General features: G+C 36.9%; 1 protein-coding gene across 9 annotated transcripts in view; it reads left to right on the plus strand.

The window, feature by feature from the left end:
- LOC104240540 (eIF-2-alpha kinase GCN2) overlaps positions 1 to 24,367 on the plus strand; it is a 99,933-nt gene that overhangs the window by 13,618 nt on the left and 61,948 nt on the right. For 7 of the 9 annotated variants that reach the window (XR_011402129.1, XM_070155868.1, XM_070155869.1 and 4 more), the window contains exons 5-13: positions 1,343 to 1,447; positions 1,679 to 2,092; positions 2,686 to 2,823; positions 3,105 to 3,191; positions 3,326 to 3,412; positions 3,516 to 3,630; positions 14,329 to 14,446; positions 20,469 to 20,523; positions 20,627 to 20,796. Coding sequence is in view for 8 of the 9 variants with exons in the window: in XM_070155868.1 (XP_070011969.1) it covers positions 1,343 to 1,447; positions 1,679 to 2,092; positions 2,686 to 2,823; positions 3,105 to 3,191; positions 3,326 to 3,412; positions 3,516 to 3,630; positions 14,329 to 14,446; positions 20,469 to 20,523; positions 20,627 to 20,796 (1,289 nt within the window). In the remaining variant the exon portion in view is untranslated. Of the gene's footprint in view, positions 1 to 1,026; positions 1,178 to 1,342; positions 1,448 to 1,678; positions 2,093 to 2,685; positions 2,824 to 3,104; positions 3,192 to 3,325; positions 3,413 to 3,515; positions 3,631 to 14,328; positions 14,447 to 20,468; positions 20,524 to 20,626; positions 20,797 to 24,367 lie in introns of all 9 variants that reach the window. The other 2 variants (XM_070155866.1, XM_070155867.1) reach the window with 2 other exon arrangements.

Genomic DNA, 24,367 nt, shown 5'->3' on the forward strand with positions numbered 1-24,367 from the left:
GAGCCCTTGTCGCTTTTTTGCGCTTCGCGCTCTCAAAAACACTGCTTCTACCGGTTCAGAAACTGCAGCTGCAATTTGTGATCCAAGGCTCTTTTCTACAACTCCACGCTCCCCATCATATCCCTCCTTCCATAGTAGCAATGTATAGTATGAAAGGGACTTCTCTAAATGATTCATTGACGCTCCCAACCTCTTGATCATCATTCCAGCGCCTACAACTCCTTAGCTTGACACCAAAAAAAAAGCTCCTTAGCTTGACTCTTTGTAAAAGGTTTTGTCGTCGTGGCCATGGGCACAGAGTGATCACATGTAGTCCATGCGCCAACATTAGCTTTACTTGTTGTTAAGTGTCCCATTTGGTGGAGGGAATGAGATGTTGTCTAGGGCAATCCTCACCACTCCAGCTCGCTTTTGTCTTGTGTTGGGCCCAAGGTCGTTTTTCTTAGCACTTATGATCGTGAGTACAATAACAATACCTGATCTGCCGTAGCAGCTGCTGGTTGGTTGCTTTCTCAATATCCGGATGACGGGTTGTTTTCTCTCCTCTTTGCAGGCTTTCCCAGTACAAATATCATTACAATTCCTAGGAACACCTTTGACTCTATGGTGAGAATAGTAGTTTGAGAAGATTAACCGTGATGTTACGTGCTCAAGGCATGTCTAAAATTCTATGGTAATATCATTGTTTTATAGGACTATTAAGTGTGGCTTCTAAATTGCGTTCTTTCCAGGTTGTTTTTCTGTGTTTGTACCCTGTTCTTAAGGATATGTTGGTTTTATTAAGATGATAATTGGGTTATTGCTGTAATAGCATTAATGAGAAGCATGAATCCTGTTACTTAAAACATAGTCAACATGCAGTACTAAATTGGTGTTTGGTTAGGATAGACATATTTGCTGTATTTCTCAATGCTCACATTTGGGTTAGTGAAGGTTAGTTGCTCGTTGGTCTAAGGAGCTTCTTTTTCTAGTATATCAACTTACAGATTTATTTACAACATCCCTACACTTGTGAAACTCGTGCAGGTAGATCAATGAATTTGGAAGTTTTACTACAGTTGATCATTTCCTCTACTCATCGTTGCGTGTAATGAGATGCATAATATCGAGCTTTGCGACTTTCTGTGAATCATTTCATGCAAGTGTTTTCTGGCCTATCCTCACATACTTGGTTAAAGTAAATAAAGGTTTACCTGCTTTATTAAAGTAATGTAGGCTGCTAACGAGCATTTGATGCGCTCATGTCTTTTCTTTTACGGCCTTTGTTTTAACTACACTGAGTTCTTTGGTTAATACCTGCGATTTTCGTGTTATCTCACTTATAACTTTTAAACCATCCCAGGCCAGCTCCAATGCTCGAGAAGGGCGTGTAATGATCTACAATTTGGTTGAAGCTGCTCAAGAATTCTTGTCTGAAATTGTTCCACAGGAGCATTTGCATGGATCGGTAAGCTGTCTTGCTTTCATAATTGGTTTTTTAACTGCAGCAAAGTAGTATTCTGTTCCTTTTTCATAGCAGAGCATAGGAAGCACACAACTTTCTCCTCTTTGTTTTAGTTCTTTAATGTGCAATGTTGGTGGTGTACCATTTTAGTTGGAAATGCATGATGCCTAAAAAGTTGATACCATTATCCTAGAGATATTTGGAATTTGACCAAGTGCATTTTATTTGTTTCAGGTTTCATGCCAGTTGACATATATTACCAGCCAATTGACTTATAAGGATGCGAAAGCTTCATCTGGCGATACCTGTTCTTTTGGTGGCCCATTTGTGTATGGCTTTTTAGATCTTTTTAGTGGCTCAGGTGAGTCGTGGCATTGGAGCCTGGGAATGAATGATACTGGTCGCATAGACTCTTTGGTGCAGTCCCATGTATCAGATGGTCTCAAACATGAATATGACAATCAGCAAAAGAAAATTGACCAAATTGTGAAGCCAGCATTGAATGAAGCAGCAAAGCAAGACTCTTTGCGTAAGGCTGAAATGAAATTGGATGATCTTGAAGAAGAGAGTGTAGGCGAGAGTAAAAGTTGTAGTGATTTGAGCAAAAGTTATACGGATGAATCAACTGAAGACCATGTCATGTGCAAGGTAAATTTATACTCCCTCCATTTTAATTTATATGAACCTATTTCCTTTTAGTCCATGCCAAAAAGAATGGCCCCTTTCCATATTTGGAAACAATGTACCTTTATGCAATGATTTATAGCCACACAAAATATATGTGCCTCGTTTTATACCACAAGTTCAAAAGTCTTCTGTTTTTTTCTTAAACTCCTGACCTGTCAAAAGTTTCACAGAAATTGAAACGGAGGGAGTATAAAAGATTTATTTTTGTTTCTACTATTTTGTATACTCCTTGTGTACGGGGACTTTTTTAAGCCTCTTCTTAAATGAAATTTATTACTTTTATCAACAAAAATGAAAGTTTCACTTTTGAAATGGAAAATTTTATCCATTTAGTGGAAAAATAGTTTTTTTAAGGATTGCACAGGAGCAATCAGTTCAAATCACTGGCATATTAGTCTTTTTCCCTTTTTTGACCTTCTGATGTCAATATTTTATTATCCATTTCTTGCTATATTTTCAGTGGCTAGCTCAATTGTTAGATCTACTGTTGATGTTAAAGGATATTTTTGTCCATCTTGAAGGACGTGCTCTCTAACATCACAACTCTCTTACAGAATATTTTTTTGGAAGGGAATATATCAGACAGTGGTGATTCTCAGCGGGAAACTGAACCTAAACCTTCAGAACTGGTGTCCTCTGGATCTCTGGTCCAGGACCATTTACCCCACACTCTAGAAAAAGACCTCATTCTGGTACCTCCCTCTAGCTTCTAGCATTCTTTTGAAAGTACAAGTGAATTTTTTTAAATGCTGGAAACAAAACTAAAGCATCTTCTAGTGTTTTTCTGGTTTGGTGTAGAAATGATAAGAGGGACAGGATGGAATGTAATACGTTTGGCTCTTGGGTTTGTAGAATATGAAAAGAGCCTTGAGAACTACTCCTCCTGAATTGTCTTCCACTTCTTATGAATCCAATTTTTAATTCATCCCTTTCCGAATTAACTATCAAGATGCTTTAAACTCTGCTTCTTTAGGCACACTTGCTTCGGCTTGCCTGCGGCCCTAAAGGACCGCTATCTGATGCTTTGCCAGAAATAACATCAGAGCTCTTTGACCTTGGGGTATGATCAACTTAATCTAGTTATTTTTTATGATTTTCTGCTTAAGTTTTTGTTCTTCATTTAATTCATTAGGTCATTACTACAGTTAAATCTGATAAATTTTTTATTGCCTTTGAAAATGACTTATCTTTAAGATTGTCTCCGAACGTGTACAAGATTTGGCAAGCAAACCTTCTTCATTTTTTGATGGGACTTTTGATCGTGTTTTTCAAGCACATAAGGTAAAGTTTATTGTTCTTTTCTTGACTGGCTTCTTTTTTGCGTCAGTTGTACGTCCATGTTGTTGACAGTAGTATTGTAATTTCCAACAAATGAACTTAATAGGTGTCATCAAAGCTCTCACAATTTTGGAAAGCTTCATCTGAATTTGAAGGGCAGAATTCTTCACCTCCTCAGAACTCTCGTTATTTGAATGACTTTGAGGAGCTCCAACCCCTAGGTGAGTGAAAGTTTTTCCAGCTTATGTGCTTTCCCCTTATTTCTAACCTTTAGTGATGCATCTATCATTTTGAAGAGAATATAAACTATTAATCGCTGTCACAATAAGCAATTTGTTCTCCTCTATGCATTTAAAAAAAAGAAAAAGAAAAAGAGAAATGTATTCGATTTGCTGCACTGTTGCAGTCTCATTCTACAATTGGTGTCTTCGATAAAAACGCCCGATAAACATCCTAGTACGTTTTTTTTGATACAGTAATAAATTTCATTAAAGTAAGGGTAAAACATGCCCGCATATAAGAAGTATACCAAAAAGTATAGAACCTTGCCAAAAGACATGATTTCTAAGAATGACACCCAATCTTTTTGTGATGTTTTGTCAATCCTTAACTGAAAGGCTTGTGAGGAGACCTCATCCAGGTTCATCGTTATAATATTCTCGCTTGAGTTGATGTTTCTTTTTGTATATTAACGTGAGCCTGTCTTGTTCGAAACCTCCAAAGCAAAATGATAATAGGAATGCACATAAATTATTTGTATATTCAACAGTGCTTATAAGATTAAGCTTCAGAGTTTAGACATTTAGAAATAGTAACACGTAAGGTAATATTTGTAGCATCGCACTCACGAACATAGATTTAAACATTGTAATGGTGGATGTATGGCTGGGTTGTAGGGGTGAGTATCGGTCGGTTCGGTTATGAATATTATCGGTTTAGCATATTGTTTATCGATTTACAAATATGATAAACCGATAACCAAACCGATAAGATATTAGTTATCGGTTATCCGTTAATCGGTTATCGATCATTATCGGTTCGGTTATCGGTTTACCCGATAAGATAATTCAATCTAGAGTTGAGCAAAAAAGAGAAGAGTAAAACAGTTTTAAAACTCGTTTCTGGCCACAACTAAAACAGTTTTATAAAACAACTTTATATCGGTATAAAACTGTTTTGCAATGTTTCTGGCCACAACTAAAACAGCTTTATTAAAACTCGTTGTTGTAATTGAGAAAGGTATAAAGACAAAAGCTGTTTTGCAGTGTTTACAGACAGTTTTACTTTACAGTTGTTGTCTGTAAATTGCAAAAGACAAAAGCTATTTTGCAATGTTTTGCTGCCACAAATATTCTGGATCACATGTCTTACTAATTGTGCTAAAACCGTTTTATAGAGGCAACTAATCAGTGTTGTCAAAGGCGCGCTTAAAGCGCGCCTAAGCGCTAAAGCGAGCTCAAAACACGTTGAGCGCTTCGCCTCGCTTTGTGGGCACTTTAGTGTCGCATCAAAGCTCTAAGGCATACTCTTCCTTGTCAATGAGTGTAATCCTGAAAAGGCGACCTTAGACAATTGATATTTCACTTTGTCGTGATTAATTTCGTTGTCCATATAATTGTTATTCATGCTTATGATGATTAGTCTTGGACTACATGCATATTTTTACTTTTTCTCCCATTGCGCCTTTTTTCATTAGTGCCCACGCTTTATTTGCGCTTTGTGCTTAAAGCCCCAACGGACCTTAGAGCTTTTTTGCGCTTTTCTCCTTTGATAACACTGCAACTAATATTCAACGTAAACAGCACTACAGTGAAGTGAACAAAGAATCTGCAACAAGCATAATCAAACACTACATTGAACAAAGAATCTGCAACTAATATTCAACATAATCTTGCTGCTACAACTTTCCAGTTTCCAACACTACAAACATCAACATACTGTTATTGCTAAGCCATAAAATCTGCAACTAATAGTTCAACACTACAAACAATTGTCCAATTGTTCGAAAGAGTAGGGATGGCATCGATAGAATCAAACAGAACTAATAGTTCAAACACATTAATAACAATACAAAGTAGTAGCAACCTTAAGATTAACAAGTCCAAAGTCCAAACATAGTAGTAAATACTAATAGTTCAAATTCAAGTTAACAAGACAACAACTACTCAATCCTTATAGGCTTCACCAAATTGCGCTCCAAACAATGCTCAACATGCCTCATTAAGGACTTAGTACCAGTTTGTCGTGCATTGTAACATAAAACAAGATGACAATGACTACATCTTACTTTCCACCATCCATCATCACCTTCTTCAATCCTTTAATAGTGACTCCAAACATGTGAGATACTTTGAGACCACAAAGTCGAGGCATGGTTACACCTATTAAACGTAAAAAAAAATATTAAGTCAAGTAAGATTTGTAAATGTTGACATACAAGTTGTCTATCACATGTATACACATGTACTACATCATAGCTAGCACATGTATATGAGTTGTATAGTAGGTGTAATACAAGTTGTGTAGCACATGTATACACATGTACTACATCATAGCTAGCACATGTATATGAGTTGTATAGTAGGTGTAATTAGGTGTATGACAACTAATAGATTAGGTGAATTAGTATTATAAATAGGCCTTGTAATCTTCTCTTCTAGATATGAAATATAGAACTTCTTTGGTTTCTAACATGGTATTAGAGCATTAAAGTTTTTTCATCAGTTTGTTGTTGGGAATTTTTTTTTCCCCGTTCGAATTATTTTTGTTCAGAACAGTCTTTCGCTGCTTTGATTCTATTTCACTATTTCCGGCCATTTTTTCCTGACAACTTTCATTTTCCAAGATCACTGTTCACTGTTCACTGCACTGTTCACTGTTCAAATATTACTATTCGATGTTCACTGTACTGTTCAAATATCACTGTTCACTGCACTGTTCAAATTTCATTGCACTGTTCTTGACTATTTGATTCTGCTATTATTCGGGTGCAAGATGACTGAAACGAAACCTACCGTTGATGTCATTCCGGTTATGTCCAAAATTACGGAGAATAAGTTCATGGGTTCCAATTACATGGATTGGAGTAAGACGATCCGTCTCTATTTGCGGAGCATCGACAAAGAGAACCACTTGGTTGATGATCCACCCAAGGATGAGACTAAATCAGTCTGGTTAAAGGAGGATGCAAAATTGTTTCTCCAAATCAAGAATTCGATGCACAGTGAGGTAAATGATCTAGTTTCTCATTGTGATTATGTGAAGGATCTAATGGATTATTTAGATTTTTTGTACTCTGGCAAAGGAAACTTGTCTCGCATGTATGATGTGTGCCAGGCATTTTACCATCCATCCATGCAAGATCGCTCTCTCACCACTTACTTCTCAGAGTTTAAGAAGGTGTATGATGAGCTTAATGTTATATTGCCGTTTAGTCCAGATGTGAAGGTACAACAGGCTCAGCGTGAACAACTGGCGGTCATGAGTTTCCTTTCTGGTCTTTCTCCCGAATTTGAAGGGGCCAAATCGCAAATTTTATCTGGGACTGCTATCTCTTCCTTGAAAGAGGCCTTTACAAGAGTGTTGCGTACTGAAAAGTCTCATCCAGGTCTGACAGCCACGATCGATAGTGGTGCTCTGCTTAGCCGCGTCCAAAAGAATAGGAGTCATAGTAATCGCAATCGGAGTAGCGATAATCGAGACCTAAATCAAGGGGAAGTTGAATGTTTTTATTGTCATGAGCTCGGTCATACCATACGTTATTGTGTGAAGCTTCAGAATAAGAACAAAAGATCTCAGTATGCCAACATCGCCACTTCCGAGACTATTTCACCATCTCAGTCATCATCTCCTCCTATCAATACTATCCCCGAGTCAGGTAAAACCACTAAGTGTCTCCTCTCTTCGTCATCCAAATGGGTCATTGATTCTGGTGCCACAGATCATATGACAGGTAACTCTAAACTCTTTTCCACTTTTCAGTCACATACCCAATGTTCCACAGTTACTTTAGCCGATGGGTCTACCTCATATGTTTTAGGGTCTGGCACTGTTAACCCAACATCTTCTCTTTCCCTTAGTTCCGTCTTAAATTTGCCTGATTTTTCTTTCAATCTAATATCTGTCAGTAAACTTACTCGTACTCTAAATTGTTGTGTCTCATTTTTTCCCAATTATTGTCTTTTTCAGGATCTTACGACGAAGCAGATTATTGGTAAAGGTTCTGAGTCTGGGGTCTCTATGTTCTTGAATCACAGGTGCCGAAATCCATTTCTTGTTCAACTGTGTTGTCTCCCTTTGATGTACACTGTCGATTGGGTCATCCATCCTTGTCTAGTTTGAAGAAGTTATATCCTCAGTTTCAGAGTATTTCCTCTTTAGATTGTGAGTCATGTCAGTTTGCTAAACACCATCGCCTTCCTAAAGTTTCTAGAGTCAATAAACGGGTCGACTTACCTTTTGAGTTAGTTCACACCGATGTTTGGGGTCCATGTCCTATTATCTCTAAAACTGGTTTTAGATATTTTGTTACCTTTGTGGATGATCATTCTCGTGTTACTTGGTTATATTTAATGAAAAATCGTTCGGAGTTGTTTTCAATTTTTTGTGCTGAAATAAAAACTCATTTTAATGTTTCCGTTCGTAATTTAAGGAGTGACAATGCAAAAGAATATTTTTCGGATTTGTTTAAAGATTATATGGCTACAAATGGTATTCTACATCAATCTTCTTGTGTTGACACCCCTTCTCAAAATGGGGTTGCGGAACGAAAAAATAGACATCTTCTTGAAGTAGGCCGAGCACTCCTCTTTCAAATGAAAGTGCCAAAATGTTTTTGGGCTGATGCCGTCTCTACAACTTGTTTTTTAATAAATTGTATGCCATCTTCTGTACTTCATGGTAATATTCCTTACAACATTCTTTTTTCCTCTAAGCCATTATTTCCTATTGAACCCAAAATATTTGGTTGTACTTGTTTTGTTCGTGATGTTCGTCCACAGGTAACTAAATTAGATCCAAAGGCCCTTAAGTGTGTGTTCTTAGGGTACTCACGTCTTCAGAAAGGTTATCGGTGTTATTCTCCAGATCTCAAAAGGTACTTAGTGTCTGCCGATGTCACATTCCATGAAAATTATCCGTTCTTTTCTTCATATGTTTATAACAGTCCTGAGGAAGAAGATGATACTTTGGTCTACACTGTCACACATCCAGTTAGTTCTCCAACACCTCTTCCTCAGTCACCCGTTTCCCTCTATCGACCATCCCAGCAGCCACCTGTTCTTCGTGTGTATACCAGGCGACAACAAACCTCAGAACCCGATCCTTTACCTACTTCTGCTTCGTCGGTAGATCCAACCTCCTGTGTTTCAGATCCTAGTTTGGATCTTCCTATTGCCATTCGCAAAGGTACACGACAATGTATTTATCCTATTTCTTCTTTTGTGTCTTATGACCATTTGTCTACTTCTTCTAGCTCGTTTATTGCATCATTAGATTCTGCTAGGGTACCTAAAACTGTTCGTGAAGCATTGTCCCACCCAGGTTGGCATGATGCAATGATAGAAGAGATGATGGCTTTAGATGAGAATGGTACTTGGGAGTTAGCCGATCTGCCCACTGACAAAAAGGCTATTGGGTGCAAGTGGGTATTTGCTGTTAAGTTTAACTCCGATGGGACAGTAGCTCGCCTTAAGGCACGCCTTGTTGCAAAAGGGTATGCACAGACCTATGGAGTCGACTATTTGGATACTTTTTCCCCGGTCGCCAAGTTAGCTTCTGTTCGATTATTCATTTCCATGACAGCTACTTATGATTGGCCTCTGCATCAGCTTGATATAAAGAATGCTTTTCTACATGGAGATCTTCAGGAAGAAGTATATATGGAGCAACCACCTGGGTTTGTTGCTCAGGGGGAGTGTGGAAAGGTATGTCGTCTTCGAAAATCTCTTTATGGGCTGAAACAGAGTCCCCGTGCTTGGTTTGGCAGATTTAGTGAGGCTGTTCTAGAATATGGGATGAAGAAAAGCAATTGCGATCATACGGTGTTTTATAAAAAGTCTGATGATGGTATTCTTTTATTGGTAGTATATGTTGATGACATCGTTATTACTGGAAGTGATATTACAGGAATTTCAACTCTAAAGTCTTTCCTTCACACTCAATTTCAGACGAAAGATTTAGGGCAACTAAAGTATTTTTTGGGAGTTGAAGTTACACGGAGCAAGAAAGGCATCTTCTTGTCCCAAAGGAAATATACTCTTGACTTGTTAGCTGAAACTGGAAAGTTGGGATCTAAACCATGCAGCATGCCAATGGTTCCTAACACACAACTCGTGAAAGAAGACGGTGAGTTATTCGAAGATCCAGAGAAATATAGGAGATTGGTTGGGAAACTGAACTATCTTACAGTAACTCGTCCCGATATCGCATACTCTGTCAGCATTGTGAGTCAGTTTATGTCTTCCCCAACAGTCAGGCATTGGGCGGCTCTGGAGCAGATTCTTTGTTATCTAAAGGGATCTCCAGGACGGGGTCTAGTATATAAGAATAATGAACACACTAACATTGAGTGTTTCACAGATGCAGATTGGGCAGGGTCAAAAGCCAATAGGAGATCCACGACAGGATATTGCATTTTTGTTGGTGGAAGCTTGATTTCGTGGAAGAGTAAGAAACAAAATGTCGTATCTCGATCTAGTGCGGAAGCAGAATACAGAGCTATGACACAATTTGTGTGTGAGGTTGTATGGGTACATCAACTATTAAGTGAAGTTGGCTTCCAAACTACATTGCCAGCAAAGTTGTGGTGTGATAATCAAGCTGCTCTTCATATCTCCTCTAATCCTGTATTTCACGAAAGGACTAAGCACATTGAAATAGATTGTCACTTTGTTCGTGAAAAGATTCAACAAAAGCTCATCTCTACAGGTCATGTTAGAACTGGAGATCAATTGGGAGACATTTTCACAAAAGCTTTGAACGGAGCTCTAGTTGAATATATCTGTAACAAGTTGGGCATGATCAATATATATGCTCCAACTTGAGGGGGAGTGTTGACATACAAGTTGTGTAGCACATGTATACACATGTACTACATCATAGCTAGCACATGTATATGAGTTGTATAGTAGGTGTAATACAAGTTGTGTAGCACATGTATACACATGTACTACATCATAGCTAGCACATGTATATGAGTTGTATAGTAGGTGTAATTAGGTGTATGACAACTAATAGATTAGGTGAATTAGTATTATAAATAGGCCTTGTAATCTTCTCTTCTAGATATGAAATATAGAACTTCTTTGGTTTCTAACAGTAAACATACCATGTGTTATATAAGTTGAATAATTAACTTACCAAAGTTTTAACTCACAACTATCTAAGATTCTACACATCATCATCGCAGGGTTCGTTTCCAAGTTTGGCAAAATCTATGAGAATATATATTAAAAAGTCAAACAACAAAAATATTAAATAAACTATTTATAAAAATAATATACAGTCAAACAAATTAAAATATTGCTACCTTGTTCTAGTTGCTCGAGAACATCTAAATCTTCCTCAACACTTACAGGTAATGGCTCACAACGAAGCCAATCTTGAAGGCACACTAGAAATTCCACCAATTTAGGAGTTAATGAACTCCTAAATGAATCAAGAATACGCCCTCCAGAGCTAAATGCACATTCGGATGCAACACTTGAAATAGGAATAGATAACACATCCCGAGTCATCTTAGCAAGAATGGGGAATCTTGGTGAGTTTACTTTCCACCAAAGCAATATATTAGAGTCTGCTATTTCATTTTCAACTTCTTCTGTAAGATATTTTTCCAATTCTGATTTAGAGTCTGAATTCCAATCCCAGCTTTATGTCTTTTTAATTCTTCAAAGACAGAACCAAAAGCTCCTCCGCTTTGGACACTAATACTATTCGCTAAAAGCGATGAAGTAGAAGTTTCCATTGTGTCCAATGAAGAGTTAGATACACATGAAGAAGGACGACAACCTTTATCTTTTTAATGAGACTTTACATACTCATCAAACAATGAAGTCATGTATGTATGCACTGCCTTAGCAATAATTGGCCCTTTTTCTTCAAACATCTTCGCAAGTGCAAAACTAACAGAATCAAACTTGTACCGAGGATCCAAAACACATGAAATGAAAATCATCTTGTTCATTTTTTCTGGATCACCCCAATACTTATCAAATTTCTCCTTCTTCTTTGCCATTGAACCTAAAAAAACATCTTCATTTAATATCAATTGTTTCAAGTAAACAACAACTTCACAAATTTCAAGAAAATGATGATTTGATGTAACATAAAGTGATGCAGATACCTTTAAAGTAAGCTTATAAAAGATTTCAAGAAATTTTGTCAATTTCTTTACATCCTCCCAATCACTACTCAAAAGTGTACCTGCAGGACTTCCATTCACAATATCAACAAACTCAAGATGATGTGACAAGCCAATATCATGATCATCATATTCTAAAATTGCTCTCTCATATTCAATAGCCCTATTCAACATCAAGTATGTAGAATTCCACCTTGGAGGAACATCCAAACATAAAGATTTCCTAACTAGATTTCCTTCTGAAACTTTTTCCACCTAGCAGGAGACTGCCTGATATATCTCACTGCTTGCCTAATATGTTCAATAGACACAATTGATTTTTTTATACCATAATGAACAACAAGATTCATAATATGAGCCATACACCTCACGTGAAGGTGCTTACCATTCATGGAATTGGTCCCCCATTTAGTTAACTTCTTAGAAAGCTCCTTCACCGTCACATCATTTGAACTAGCATTATCAACTGTGACAGTGAAAATCTTTTGTAACCCCCACTCTTTCAAACAATTAACAATACTATTTGCCATATCTTCACCCCTATGACTAGAAATTGGACAAAAGTTGATAATTCTTTTATGCATTTTCCTATCACTATCAATCCAATGAACAGTAATACACATATAATTTATTCGTTGTAAGGAAGTCCAAGTATCAGTGGTAAGGCAAACTCTCTGATCTTTAAAAAGCTTCACCAACTTATGTTTTTCATCATTGAAAAGATCAAAACAGTCCCGAGTCACAGTTCTACGTGAAGGAATTGGAAAAAAAGGTTGTGCAACTTTCATAAAATTCATAAAACCTTCCTTTTCAGCAAAGCTGAAAGGAAGTTCATCAATGATCACTATACGGCACAAAACCTTCCTACATTGTTCTTGATCAAATTTCCAAGGAACAACAACTATATCACCCTTATTAACCCCCGCAATAGGTTGAAAGGCTAATTTTGATTGACTTTATGCAACATCTAAAGGCATTTTTTAACAATTGGCCATATGTGTAAGTAGTGATTTCGTACCATTATCTTTTGTATCGGCAGATGTTCTCTTTTGCAATGTTTATGGACACCCTTTTGATTTCCTTCCGAATCAATAATTTGGTCAAAATGATCCCATGCAGGAGACCTCTTTTTTCTTTGTCTCCTTACTGTTGATTGAACTGATTGAGATTGTGCTGCCGATTAGAAGCTTCACTTTCACCAATCACCTTATTAATTATGATATTTTCAGTCATGCGTTTGTGTCACTGTGAGTTTGAATTTAAAAGAAATCAAGCAGCGAGGCAACAAAATCTTAAAAAACGATTTAGAAGAATCTAGTACAAGATTAGTTGGAGCTGCATAAACAATTATCATATCAGATTCTCTGTGATTCTACTTTCTCTGTGATTTCATTCTTAAAGTTGATTCTACTTTCTCTATGATTTTACAATGAAACATATAAAAATTAAAAACAGATAAAAATCAACAGTTTTCTGTTAATTTTAGCGAAACAGATAATTGCATAAAACAAATAAAGGAACTCAAGTACTCAAGAGTCAACAGACTGGCCAAACCTAGGGCACAATAGGCAAAAACCCTTGAAAAAATCAGTATATTAGCGAGAAACACATAAAAATTCGAAAATCGCAAATACTTTTCCTCATAGTTGTGATGGAAAATCAAAACAGACCATAAACAATTCGGGTAGGCAACTCAAAAATCAACTGATTAGAAAAAATGACACGAAGATGGATTAGAAATCAATAAACGATTGAATCAACTGAAAATGAAGATGAAGGCAAGTAGACAACCGTAGATGAAGATGAAGCAACTGAAAACTTACACGAAGAATGAAGATGAAGCTGAAGAATGCGGCTGAAGGGTGAAGAGTCTGAAGTCTGAACTCTGAAGAATGCGGTTGAGGCTGAGGCTGAGAAAGAATAGGAAAGAATGAAGCCCTAGCATATCTGCATATGTATATACCTAAGGGTAAAGTAGTAATTTCGTTAATCCTTATTGGGTTATCGGTTATTCCAGTAACAGAATTGCCAAACTGAGTCCCGCACCAATAACCCTATAGTGAAAAAATTCTAAACCGTTACCGAACCGTTAACCCAATAAATGATTAACGGTTCGGGTTATGGGTTTTGCCTGAATATATGCTCAGCCCTACTGGGTTGTACAGTTTCTTTTGTAATATCAAAACAGAATGTTGGTAGCCCTCTTTTCCTGGATTTAGCAGGACATTCGCCCTTGTATGGAGGACTGGTTAAGCTGAACCAAGAATAATTTGTGTGCGCAATAATTTTTCTTCTTATATAAACTTGGAAACGAGGCCCCTTTTGATATTCATACTCATTTATTATATACAAAATGGGATACACTTAGACTTAGACCAAAAGATAGTGGCATGTAGTGAGACGAGTTTGGGATAGCTTGATCCTATTATTATTCACAGCATTGCTGCACACTCAAATTTATGAGCTCGTTTTGGAATGCATGATAACCGTCTTCAGTCTTTCCCATGTGCACATTTGTGCTGGTACAAATATGTTTTCCTGATTATTTACATTTTAGGTCAGGGTGGGTTTGGTCACGTTGTGTTGTGCAAGAATAAGCTTGATGGGAGGCAATATGCAGTGAAGAAGATTCGATTAAAGGACAAGAGTCTGCCTTTAAATGACCGTATATTGAGGTTTGTATCTGATGTTGATTCGGCAGATATTAGTGTGACTTTTGTGCAGAAAACTAAGTAGCATTCAATGTTGAACCTTGGTGCTAGAGTGTTAATACTGTGCTTCATATTTGTTATTGTCATTGCTCATTTACATGCTTATTCCTTTTTATAGATGCAATTGTTATTCTTACAGCTTGTTTTTTGAGTTATTTTACCTGGTTTAATCGGTATCAGTATTATAATTAGAACTGTTGTTTATTCAAGGAACAAAAACTGTATTAGTAGATTATTCATTTTTAAAGTAAATAGATTAACTTTTGATTAATTACTTTACAATCGCTTTTTTAAATAATTGAAACAGTTGTAACAATTCACCATCTTTGATGTGCTGAAACTTGGAGAACAAGCAATTTTAAACAAGAATATTTGCCAATTATCTAGTTTCCATAATGACTGGCATGCATAGGGTTTGGCAGGATGGGAGGCTAGTGTCACACTACCATAAACTGGAGGGTCGGAACCGGCAGCCAACAACATAGGGGGTAGATAATACCATTTAAACACCTAAACTAAGTCTTGTTCCCATTGAACACTTGAACTTGAACCTAAGTGTGTCTATTAAACACACATTATTGACATGACAAAGTGTGTGCTGCACTGAGTATGAGCGCGTGAGGCTTCTTTTTTTTTTTTTTTTAATCAAAAAAAATTTCCTTCTTCCTCACTCTCTCCCCCTGCCACCATCATCACCATCACCCACTACCTTCCTCCTCTGTTCTCACCACAAAATTAATTCCACACACAGATATTGAAATTCACTCACCTACACGCCACATAATCATACTGCAAAATTTACACACATTATTCTCCACAGGGACACTAAGAGATACTCAAAGATTTCCTTCGTGGCTCCACCATAAGGCAACCAACTCGCCAGTCGTTGAGGTGTTCAGTAGGAACAAAGCTTAGTTTAAGTGTTTAAATGAAAAAAAGGGGCAAGTTTGAGGGTTTGAATATGTATTTGCCTTCTCAAAATTTGATGCATAGACCCATAACATGAATACACGTCCCATTAAGGTATCACCTCAACTATATACGCACAAGTACATCTAATACTCCCACAAGGTCATCATGGAGCTCCTAAAAGTATCAAAAGTTGAGACGCAACACGTACACAAAAGATAACAAATGTAAAACCACCTAACCACCATGAATGGAGGTGGAGGCCAACCAATCCGTCTGGAACAAGTCGAAGCCACATGTGAGGCTAGCTCATACCTGCTAAAGAATCTACAGAGCAAAGGTAATTGAGTGAAACGAAAAGAAGAAATTAAAAAAGATATGACAACCCATTAAGTCTCATTGGTCGCTGCTAAAAGTTGGGACAAGTCCTAGAGAAAACATGACATGCAATTTTATAAGTAAAAAACATTTGAAATCATAAGTCACATTCATAACCATAAGCATAAATCCATACGATTAACATAAATACGCAGGTTGGGAGTATACTTCATGATTTTGACATAACGATGTATCAACACAGTTCTATGACCTACCACAGTACAACACGGTAAAGCCGGGGATGGCAGCAACCCATAGTACCACAAGGGTACGTCAAAGCTAATTATATGGTATCAACGCGAATAAGCATCAATTACATGAATATTCGATAGTGTTATCAAAGGCAAAAAGCGCAAAAAAGCTATAAGGTCCGTTGGGGCTTTAAGCTCAAAGAGCAACTAAAGCGTGGGCTTTAATGAAAAAAGGCGCAACTAGAGAAAAGGTAAAAATATATATATGTAGTCCAAGACTAATAATTATAAGCATGAATAACAAATATATGGACAAAGAAATAGAATTTTTTTTACAATAAGGTGAAATTTCAATTGGTTAATGTCGCATTTTCAAGATTACACTCATTGGCAAGGAAAAGTATGTCTTAGAGCCTTGATGCGACACTAAAGCACCCACAAAGCGAGGCAAAGCGCTCAACATGTATTGAGCCTCGCTTCAGGGCTTAAGCGCACTCTAAGCGCGCCTTTGACAACACTAATATCCGAGTAAATAAGCCACACGGGCATCAATTACATGACTTCCGAGTAAAGCAACAAGGGAACAACAACTCGAGCATAAAAAAACAAGGGGTCTTCAAGCACAAAACAATCTGCGGATCAAAGGTAAGTGAGTGGCCACCACGGATGGAGGGTTGAGGCTAACTGCTGCGACTAGAACAAGTTGAAGTCATATGTGAGGCTTGCCGGACCTGCTAAAGGATCTACAGATCAAAGGAAAGTAAGTGAGTCTTGCGACCCACTATGTCTCATCGACCGCTTCTAAAAGTTGGGATAAGTCTTAAAGAAAACATGACATGCAATTTTATCAGTTAAAAAACATTTGAAATCATAGGTCACATTAAAAACCATTAGCTTACATCCAAACGATTAAAATAAATGCACACAACCGAGAGAATACTTCAAGACTCTAACATAACCATCCATCAACATGGCGTATGTGACCTACACCAGTACAACATGGTAAGGCCGGGGATGCTAGAACCCATAGTACCACAAGAGTACGCCAAATTAGGGCTGTGCATTTGGATCGGATATCCGAAATCCGATCCGATCCACTCTATTTCGGATTTTTGGATTGGATACGAATTGTGTTTTATGAAATTTCGGATTTTCGGATTGGATTCGGATTGGTATGATTTTAATCCGATCCGATCCGATATCCGAAATTATATGTACCTATATAAATACACACTAAAATTTTAGGGTTATGCTTATTCATTTTTCACACACCCCCTCACTCACTTAGATTTTTCCGCCTCTCTTGCACCTCTCTTCTCTTCAGTGAAGAACTAAAAGAGTCTCAATGACTCAAACTTCCGATTTTACTTTGATTTTATGTCTCTTTCTTCCGCCTCTCTTCTCTTCTCTTCTGTCTTTTATGTCTATTTCATGTTCTATTCTTCAACTTTTGATTTTATTTTGATTTTTTTGTTTGTTTTGGTAGATGGAAGATGAGATAGAGACACCGAATGAACTTTAAATTGTTGAAAAATTTTGTGACAATCCGATCCGACAATCCGAAAAATTATCCGATCCAAAGTTTAAAATCCGATCCAATCCAATGTTAATTCGGATCGGATTCGGATTGCCCTTTTCAGAATCCGAAATCCGAATCCGAAATAGGCTAAATCCGATCCAATCCGATCCGTGCACAGCCCTACGCCAAATCCAATTACGTGGCTCAAGGTAGAACCCCATGGGGATCTACCACATGGGTATCCAAGTAATAAACCCGCATGGACATCTACCAAATGACTTCCAAGTAAAGTAACTAGGGTATTAACCACTCGAGCTTTAAACCACGGAGGCATCAGCCAGAGGTGTATCAAAATAAAGTAATTCCACACCTGTATGTGTGGTTATGGTGTGAAAGACCCCTTCAAAAGAAAGGCGAACATCCAACTCAAATGTCTATAGTATCTCCTAGAAACATAATTACATATAATCATAAGGCTTCGGGTCATCAAAAGCATAAGGCATTCCCTTAAACATAATCATCTTAAACTTTAGCATAAACATGTTAATATATGTCAAAAATCACTTTGGAAGCAAGTAACTTCATAAAAACATAAAGTAGTCCAAAAAACGTAATTTGCATGGTCAACATATCATTTCATAATTTCATAACTTAGAGACGCAAGCACATGCTCGTCCCCACATGCACAAGGTACAAAACACTTCAAATCATTTTCGTGCATTTCATCATATAGTTGGAAAGTGTGTATTTTAAAGAAAAAACAATTAGATGGTTCAGTTTACACTTAGTCAAATTGAGCATAAAGATTTGATGCAAAAATTTTAATATTCGACTACCATGTCAATCTATAAAAATATTACATGAGGGTGCTTGTTTTAATATTCGACTACCATAGTCAAATTGAGCATAAGTATTGTTTTATACATATTTTACATGGATTTTTTTTGGTGTATGACCAAGAATGTCACATCATAAATTAGCTTTTGCCAAAAAGACAATTTATGGTGCTTGTTTAAGAACTTAAAATATTCAAGACAATATTATATCAGATTCTTATTGACATCCTAATTTCAAAAGGCATATGTATTGTGCTCTTAAATTCATAATAAGAACATAATATGATTTTCCTTGTGAGAAGCTAAAAAGAAAAACAATGTTGTTCCCTCATAACTTAAATTTTCATCTTTGAAGTTCGACACATTACTTCAATATTAGGGGTATTAAGCGAGACCAGTTTTCTTCATGTCCGTTCTTTCCTAGATGCTGCAAAATTCTTGTTTCTTTTAACAAATTAAGTTCTGAAACCTTCCCGTTCAATGCTGGAATTAGAAGTTGATTAGCTGCAGATATACTAGATATCCATATGAAACTTTCAAGATCTTTTGTCCTTCCGTTATAAATATTTTCATTCCAGATATCCTGGCAAAGTTTTGTGCTGCATTCCGAATCAATAGCCATTGTTGGAGAAAAAGGAATTCCTGATGCATTTTTTACTTCTTAACTGTCTCTTTTTTTCTTTTGTATTGGCTGGCTTTTAATCTTATGCAGCTTAATAGTGCTTATACAAAGCGATTAGGTGGCATTACCTAATTCAGCATTTCTGAGACTATTCCTCCGATAACCTACATGTCTCCTGCTATGCTGATTTTTTCCCCATCTTGGTTATACCCTTCAGTTCCATGTTTACACACCCCTCTCTCCATCTCTTTCTTCTTTTTGGTACAACCTAGGCTTCCAGCAATTTTTCATTTGTTTCCCATATATTTGCAAGCAAAAGTTGGTTACATAGTCTCCTCTTCATGGTAAATTTGATATTTTGGCTGTGACTTGTTGGCTTGGAGTTGAGGAAAAAGAAAAATATTCTGCTTCTTGATGTATAATTTGTGCAACTAGCAATGAGCCCAATTCAGACTTTCCTATCCATTGCCCTTTGGAAAGGGATTATCGATGAGATGATTTCGCAATCATGGAGAAGCATGTGATTTTACCAGATTTACCCTCTGATAAGATTCTTATTTGTCATATATTCTTATTTGTCATATATATATATATATATGTGTGTATATATATATATGTGTATATATATGTGTATATATATATGTGTATATATATATGTGTATATATATGTGTATATATATATATGTATATATATGTGTATATATATATGTGTGTGTATATATATATGTGTGTGTGTATATATGTGTGTGTATATATATATGTGTGTGTGTATATATATATATGTATGTAATTTTTGTTTTCTTTCTTTCCTCTTGGCCTTGTTCTGATTTTGTGTCTTCTTCCCTCTGCATGTTCACATTAAGATTCTTATTTGTCATATATTCTTATTTGTCATATATATATATATATATGTGTGTATATATATATATGTGTATATATATGTGTATATATATGTGTATATATATGTGTGTATATATATGTGTCTATATATATGTGTATATATATATGTGTATATATATGTGTATATATATATATGTATATATATGTGTATATATATATGTGTGTGTATATATATATGTGTGTGTGTATATATCTATATGTATGTAATTTTTGTTTTCTTTCTTTCCTCTTGGCCTTGTTCTGATTTTGTGTCTTCTTCCCTCTGCATGTTCACATAAGCTTTTTTTTTTGATGTTTCTCTACCTTCTCTTATGTCTTTTCTGCTGTATTTCTGGTCTCAGCATTTTCTTTTCGCCTTTATTTGGCTATGTGATTGAGCTCTCTTTAATGCTTTCCTGTATCGCACTGATAATAGTGTTTCATTAATTCATGTGTCACACTCTTTTTCTGTGGGAGTTCATGTTTTCCATTGTTAATATTCGTCATTGCCCGTTACATGCTCTATATGTCAGCAGAGACTTCGTCGGCTTGCTATGGAGTTGTTTTTATGACTACACAAAGCAGAATCTTTATTATTTCCTAGATACTTGACGTTGTGTTACTTCAAGAACTTTCTTCTTCCATGTTACAGGGAAGTTGCCACACTTTCGCGGTTGCAGCATCAGCATGTTGTTCGCTATTACCAGGTATGTGATATAAATCTTGTGGGTGCATTTCAAAGTCATTTTTTGAGTTCAAGGTGCCCCTTTGTTTTACAATGTTTAAAATCTAATACTTGAATTATATCAGGCATGGTTTGAAACAGGCATCACTCTATCTTACGATGATTCCAGCTGCGGTTCCAGAACTGTTGTGAGCTCTAGTTTCACCTATGTGGATGGAAGTATGTCGGACCACCTTGGACAGGAGAATAAGCTCGAGTTGACTTACCTATATATCCAAATGGAATACTGCCCAAGGTTCTCCCTCTTTTTTCTTACCTGTTGAAATTTCTGCATCCCCTCCCCACTTTCTTTCTTTTTAAAAGAAAGAGAGCCACTTATGTCAAAAACCACCCAAAAAAATTTCAAAAGGTAAGAGAGCCTACCCAGGATTAAAGGGAGGAAAAATTGGGAAACTCGATGCTTTCCTTTTTATTTATGATCTTCCTTAATACCTTAACTCATTTGTTCTTTTATGAACTTTCAGCCAATCATCCAGTACTCATTATCCTCCGCCGCTTCTCCTTTCTTCTAAACTAGATGGTGTTGCTTGTCCTCCATTTGCAGGATTTAACATGTCTCCTGCCTTTTCTTATCCTTGCTCTGGGATTCTTAATGTTTCTTGAAGAAATGCCACTTCCTCATTTTAGTTAAGCTCTGCCTTTTTTGCCTATAGTACGTGCAAGCTCTGGCTAAAAAAGATAAAATTGGCCTCACAAGGTCATGCTCGTAATGTCACGAAAAATGTGGGAAAATAGAAATAAGTTGCAGCTTGAAGCCAGAGAATAAACAAATCTACGTACAAAACTGGGAAAGTAAAATCAAGTTATAACTTAAAGCCAGAGAATTAACAAATGCTGCAAACGACTTACTCTGCATTCTCTATGCATCTAAGAAACAACACAAAATATGAACGTTTCCCTTATAACCAGCAATCCAGTAAATGAGAAGAATAGATTGTAAATAAGCAGGATGGGTCATTCGCCTAATAAAGTTTTCCTATTCCGTTCAATCTATGATCAAGTTATTTTATTAGGAATTCTCCTCCAGCTTCCCACCTTTTCTGTGTTAGACAGAGCACCATCCACGAGGATAGAATGTCTTTGAAAGACAGTGATAACCAAGTGAATCTACAGACATTAATCAATAGCCCTTCTATGTGGCAGAAGGAGATTTGCTTTCTCTTTTCCGTACTGCAATCAGGCCACTGCTTGTCATGCCCCAACCTTGGGGAGCGGGACATGGCATCCGGTGCCTTAAACCTATGATCGGGTGGACCAGTAATTCCGTTACATAGCATCCATAGCCTATGCATGACTTGAACGTGTAAATTATACATTTAAAACATTATTTTCCATTAATTTTGAAAACGTTACATAATAAAGTAGTTGTTACACATGCCATGAGACTTCAATAGAATTTAACAAAATACATAGTCTAATCTAGCCCACAAATGTCTATGGAGCCTCTATGACAACGTGGAAAGGAAAAGAAATAAAATGCCGGTGATAGGGCCGCGACTATACCAAACAAAATACTGAGTCTGAAATACCAAAATAATACCCCGAGGATGAGATGGACTTCACCAAGTAGCAACAAATATGAGAGGAGTACCTAACGAGGGTCTACACCGTTCAAGCTAGTCGTACCTGCATCCATGAATGCAGTGCCCGCGGTAAAACAAACGTGAGTACAGGAGGAATAAGCTCGTATGCATCGTAACTCTTACACATAAAAACAAGGGAACAATCACATAAAGGGGAAGAACATGGGAAGTAATGTGCAAATAAATAAATGAAAATGTTCATATCATAAAACAATAGAAAACTTAGCTCTAAGCAACATAATCTTTTAGTGGGAGTTCTTTAGTTACCGACCATTTTGTTATTCAACTATGTGTACAACATAGCGCCCGATCTCGGCCTAGTCGGCTAGGCCATCTCACCACAATGCCTTGTGGATTGACATTAGCTTGATAGCAACTCATTATGGCATTCGTTATCCCAGCCAAGGAAGGGTGACTATAATACTACGCCGGTGCGTGTAGTTTCAAGTGTTGGCTCCTTCGGCCAATACCTTCTTGGTTACATAATAAAGCTTCCAAAATATTTTATAAAAATATTTCATTTCATTTGGCACCTTTGGCGCTGAAGTCAAAATCTATAGGCCATTTCATAAACAATACATTTAACAATTGAGAGTTGTAAAGTCATAATTTGAGTTCTTGGAAGGCCTCAACGTTACGTTCATTTACATTTGAAAACTTGAAACATTAATAGCATTGTCATATGAAAACATAGCATATGGCACTATAAAGTTTTGTAGAGAATAAATGGATAGCATATATGTCATCTACCACAATAGGCTAATTATTTGAAAGCTATCAAATTAGGAGACACATGGCAGAAGATATGATATTTTCTAAAAGTCGATTCTAGGGGAAAGAGCTTAGGCAAACATACCTCAATTACGTTCCTTAGTGGTACTACGATGTTCGACCACTCGTACAACTTCAATCTACAATAATATAAGTCAATTGGACCATTATTAGCAAGATTGCCCATGTTTTTGGTCGCATAAGCATTTCATCAAACACCTAGTGTGCATACATTATTACAACTATCAACAATGGTGTTCCTTCACCCAATCCACCACTTTTCTTACCAACAATTACACTACAACCACCCTTAGGCAACCAACAATCTCCATTAACATATGCACACCCAACAATCTACTCCCAACCAACCGATTTCATCAATCATGACAATTTGCAATCTCTATAACACCCATTAGTCTAGTTAATAACTTATGGCTTCCAATCACCATCCCATAACTTCAACACTCAATTCCTACTCATATACTTACTATTAATCCATGCATGTAAGTTTAAGGGTGTAGAATTACCTTTTGGAAGCAATCCAAGAAAATCCCTCACTTAAGTTCTTGAAAAGATTTGTTGAGAATCTCAGAATTTTATCAGTAGGATTTGTTAATTCTAGTGTTAATATGTTGGAATAGGCACTAATCCATGGAAAAATCTTACCTTGGAAAGTTGGAATGTATAGGTATTGGGGATGCTCCTCCTTCTCTCTACAATGCAAACCCTACTCACAAACATGTTTTCTTTCTCTCTTTAAACTATCCTTTAGCCCCCTTATTAAAATGAATAACGGTGTGGAAATCTGATAAAAATACCCCTCGGGCAAGTCTACGATCACATAATGGATTGCAGAAGCGTTCTACAACCCGCGTAATGGACCGCAAATTTGCCTCCCAAAACTTGACCTTCTGTCCACTTATGCGGTACCTTCTGCAATTCACATTCCTCTTCTATGGTTCGCATAATTGTCCGCAGATTGGCTTCCAAAAATGGCAGCTTCTGTTCACTTATGTGGTTCACAAAGAAATTATGCGGTTTGCATTTTTGCTCTGCGGTTTGCATAATCGACCGCAGATTGGCGTCCAATCTGTTTACTTTTGTGGTACACAAAGCAATTTTGCGGTTCGTGTTCCTGATCTGCGGCTCGCAGAACTTACTGCGGAATGGCCATCTAGTTGATCGACACTTTTAGCTTGTTTTGGCACTTTAAGGCCTTAATACCATTACGAAATCTTACCTTGCCTCACACTGCTCATATCAAACTTTCTTTTTATTAATTGTTCCCCTTTAGGACTGGCTCATGCTTCCAAAAGATTCTTCCGGAGCACAGATGCAACCTTTTGAGTTCATGACATCCTCCGAATAGTTTTCCATGGATATGCTTCTAACTGCGATGGAAAAAGCCGATAAATCATTGAAGAAATCTATCAAGATCTTTCTCTACTTTGT

Source organism: Nicotiana sylvestris, chromosome 9 (assembly GCF_000393655.2).
Source record: "Nicotiana sylvestris chromosome 9, ASM39365v2, whole genome shotgun sequence".
NCBI lineage: Eukaryota > Viridiplantae > Streptophyta > Magnoliopsida > Solanales > Solanaceae > Nicotiana > Nicotiana sylvestris.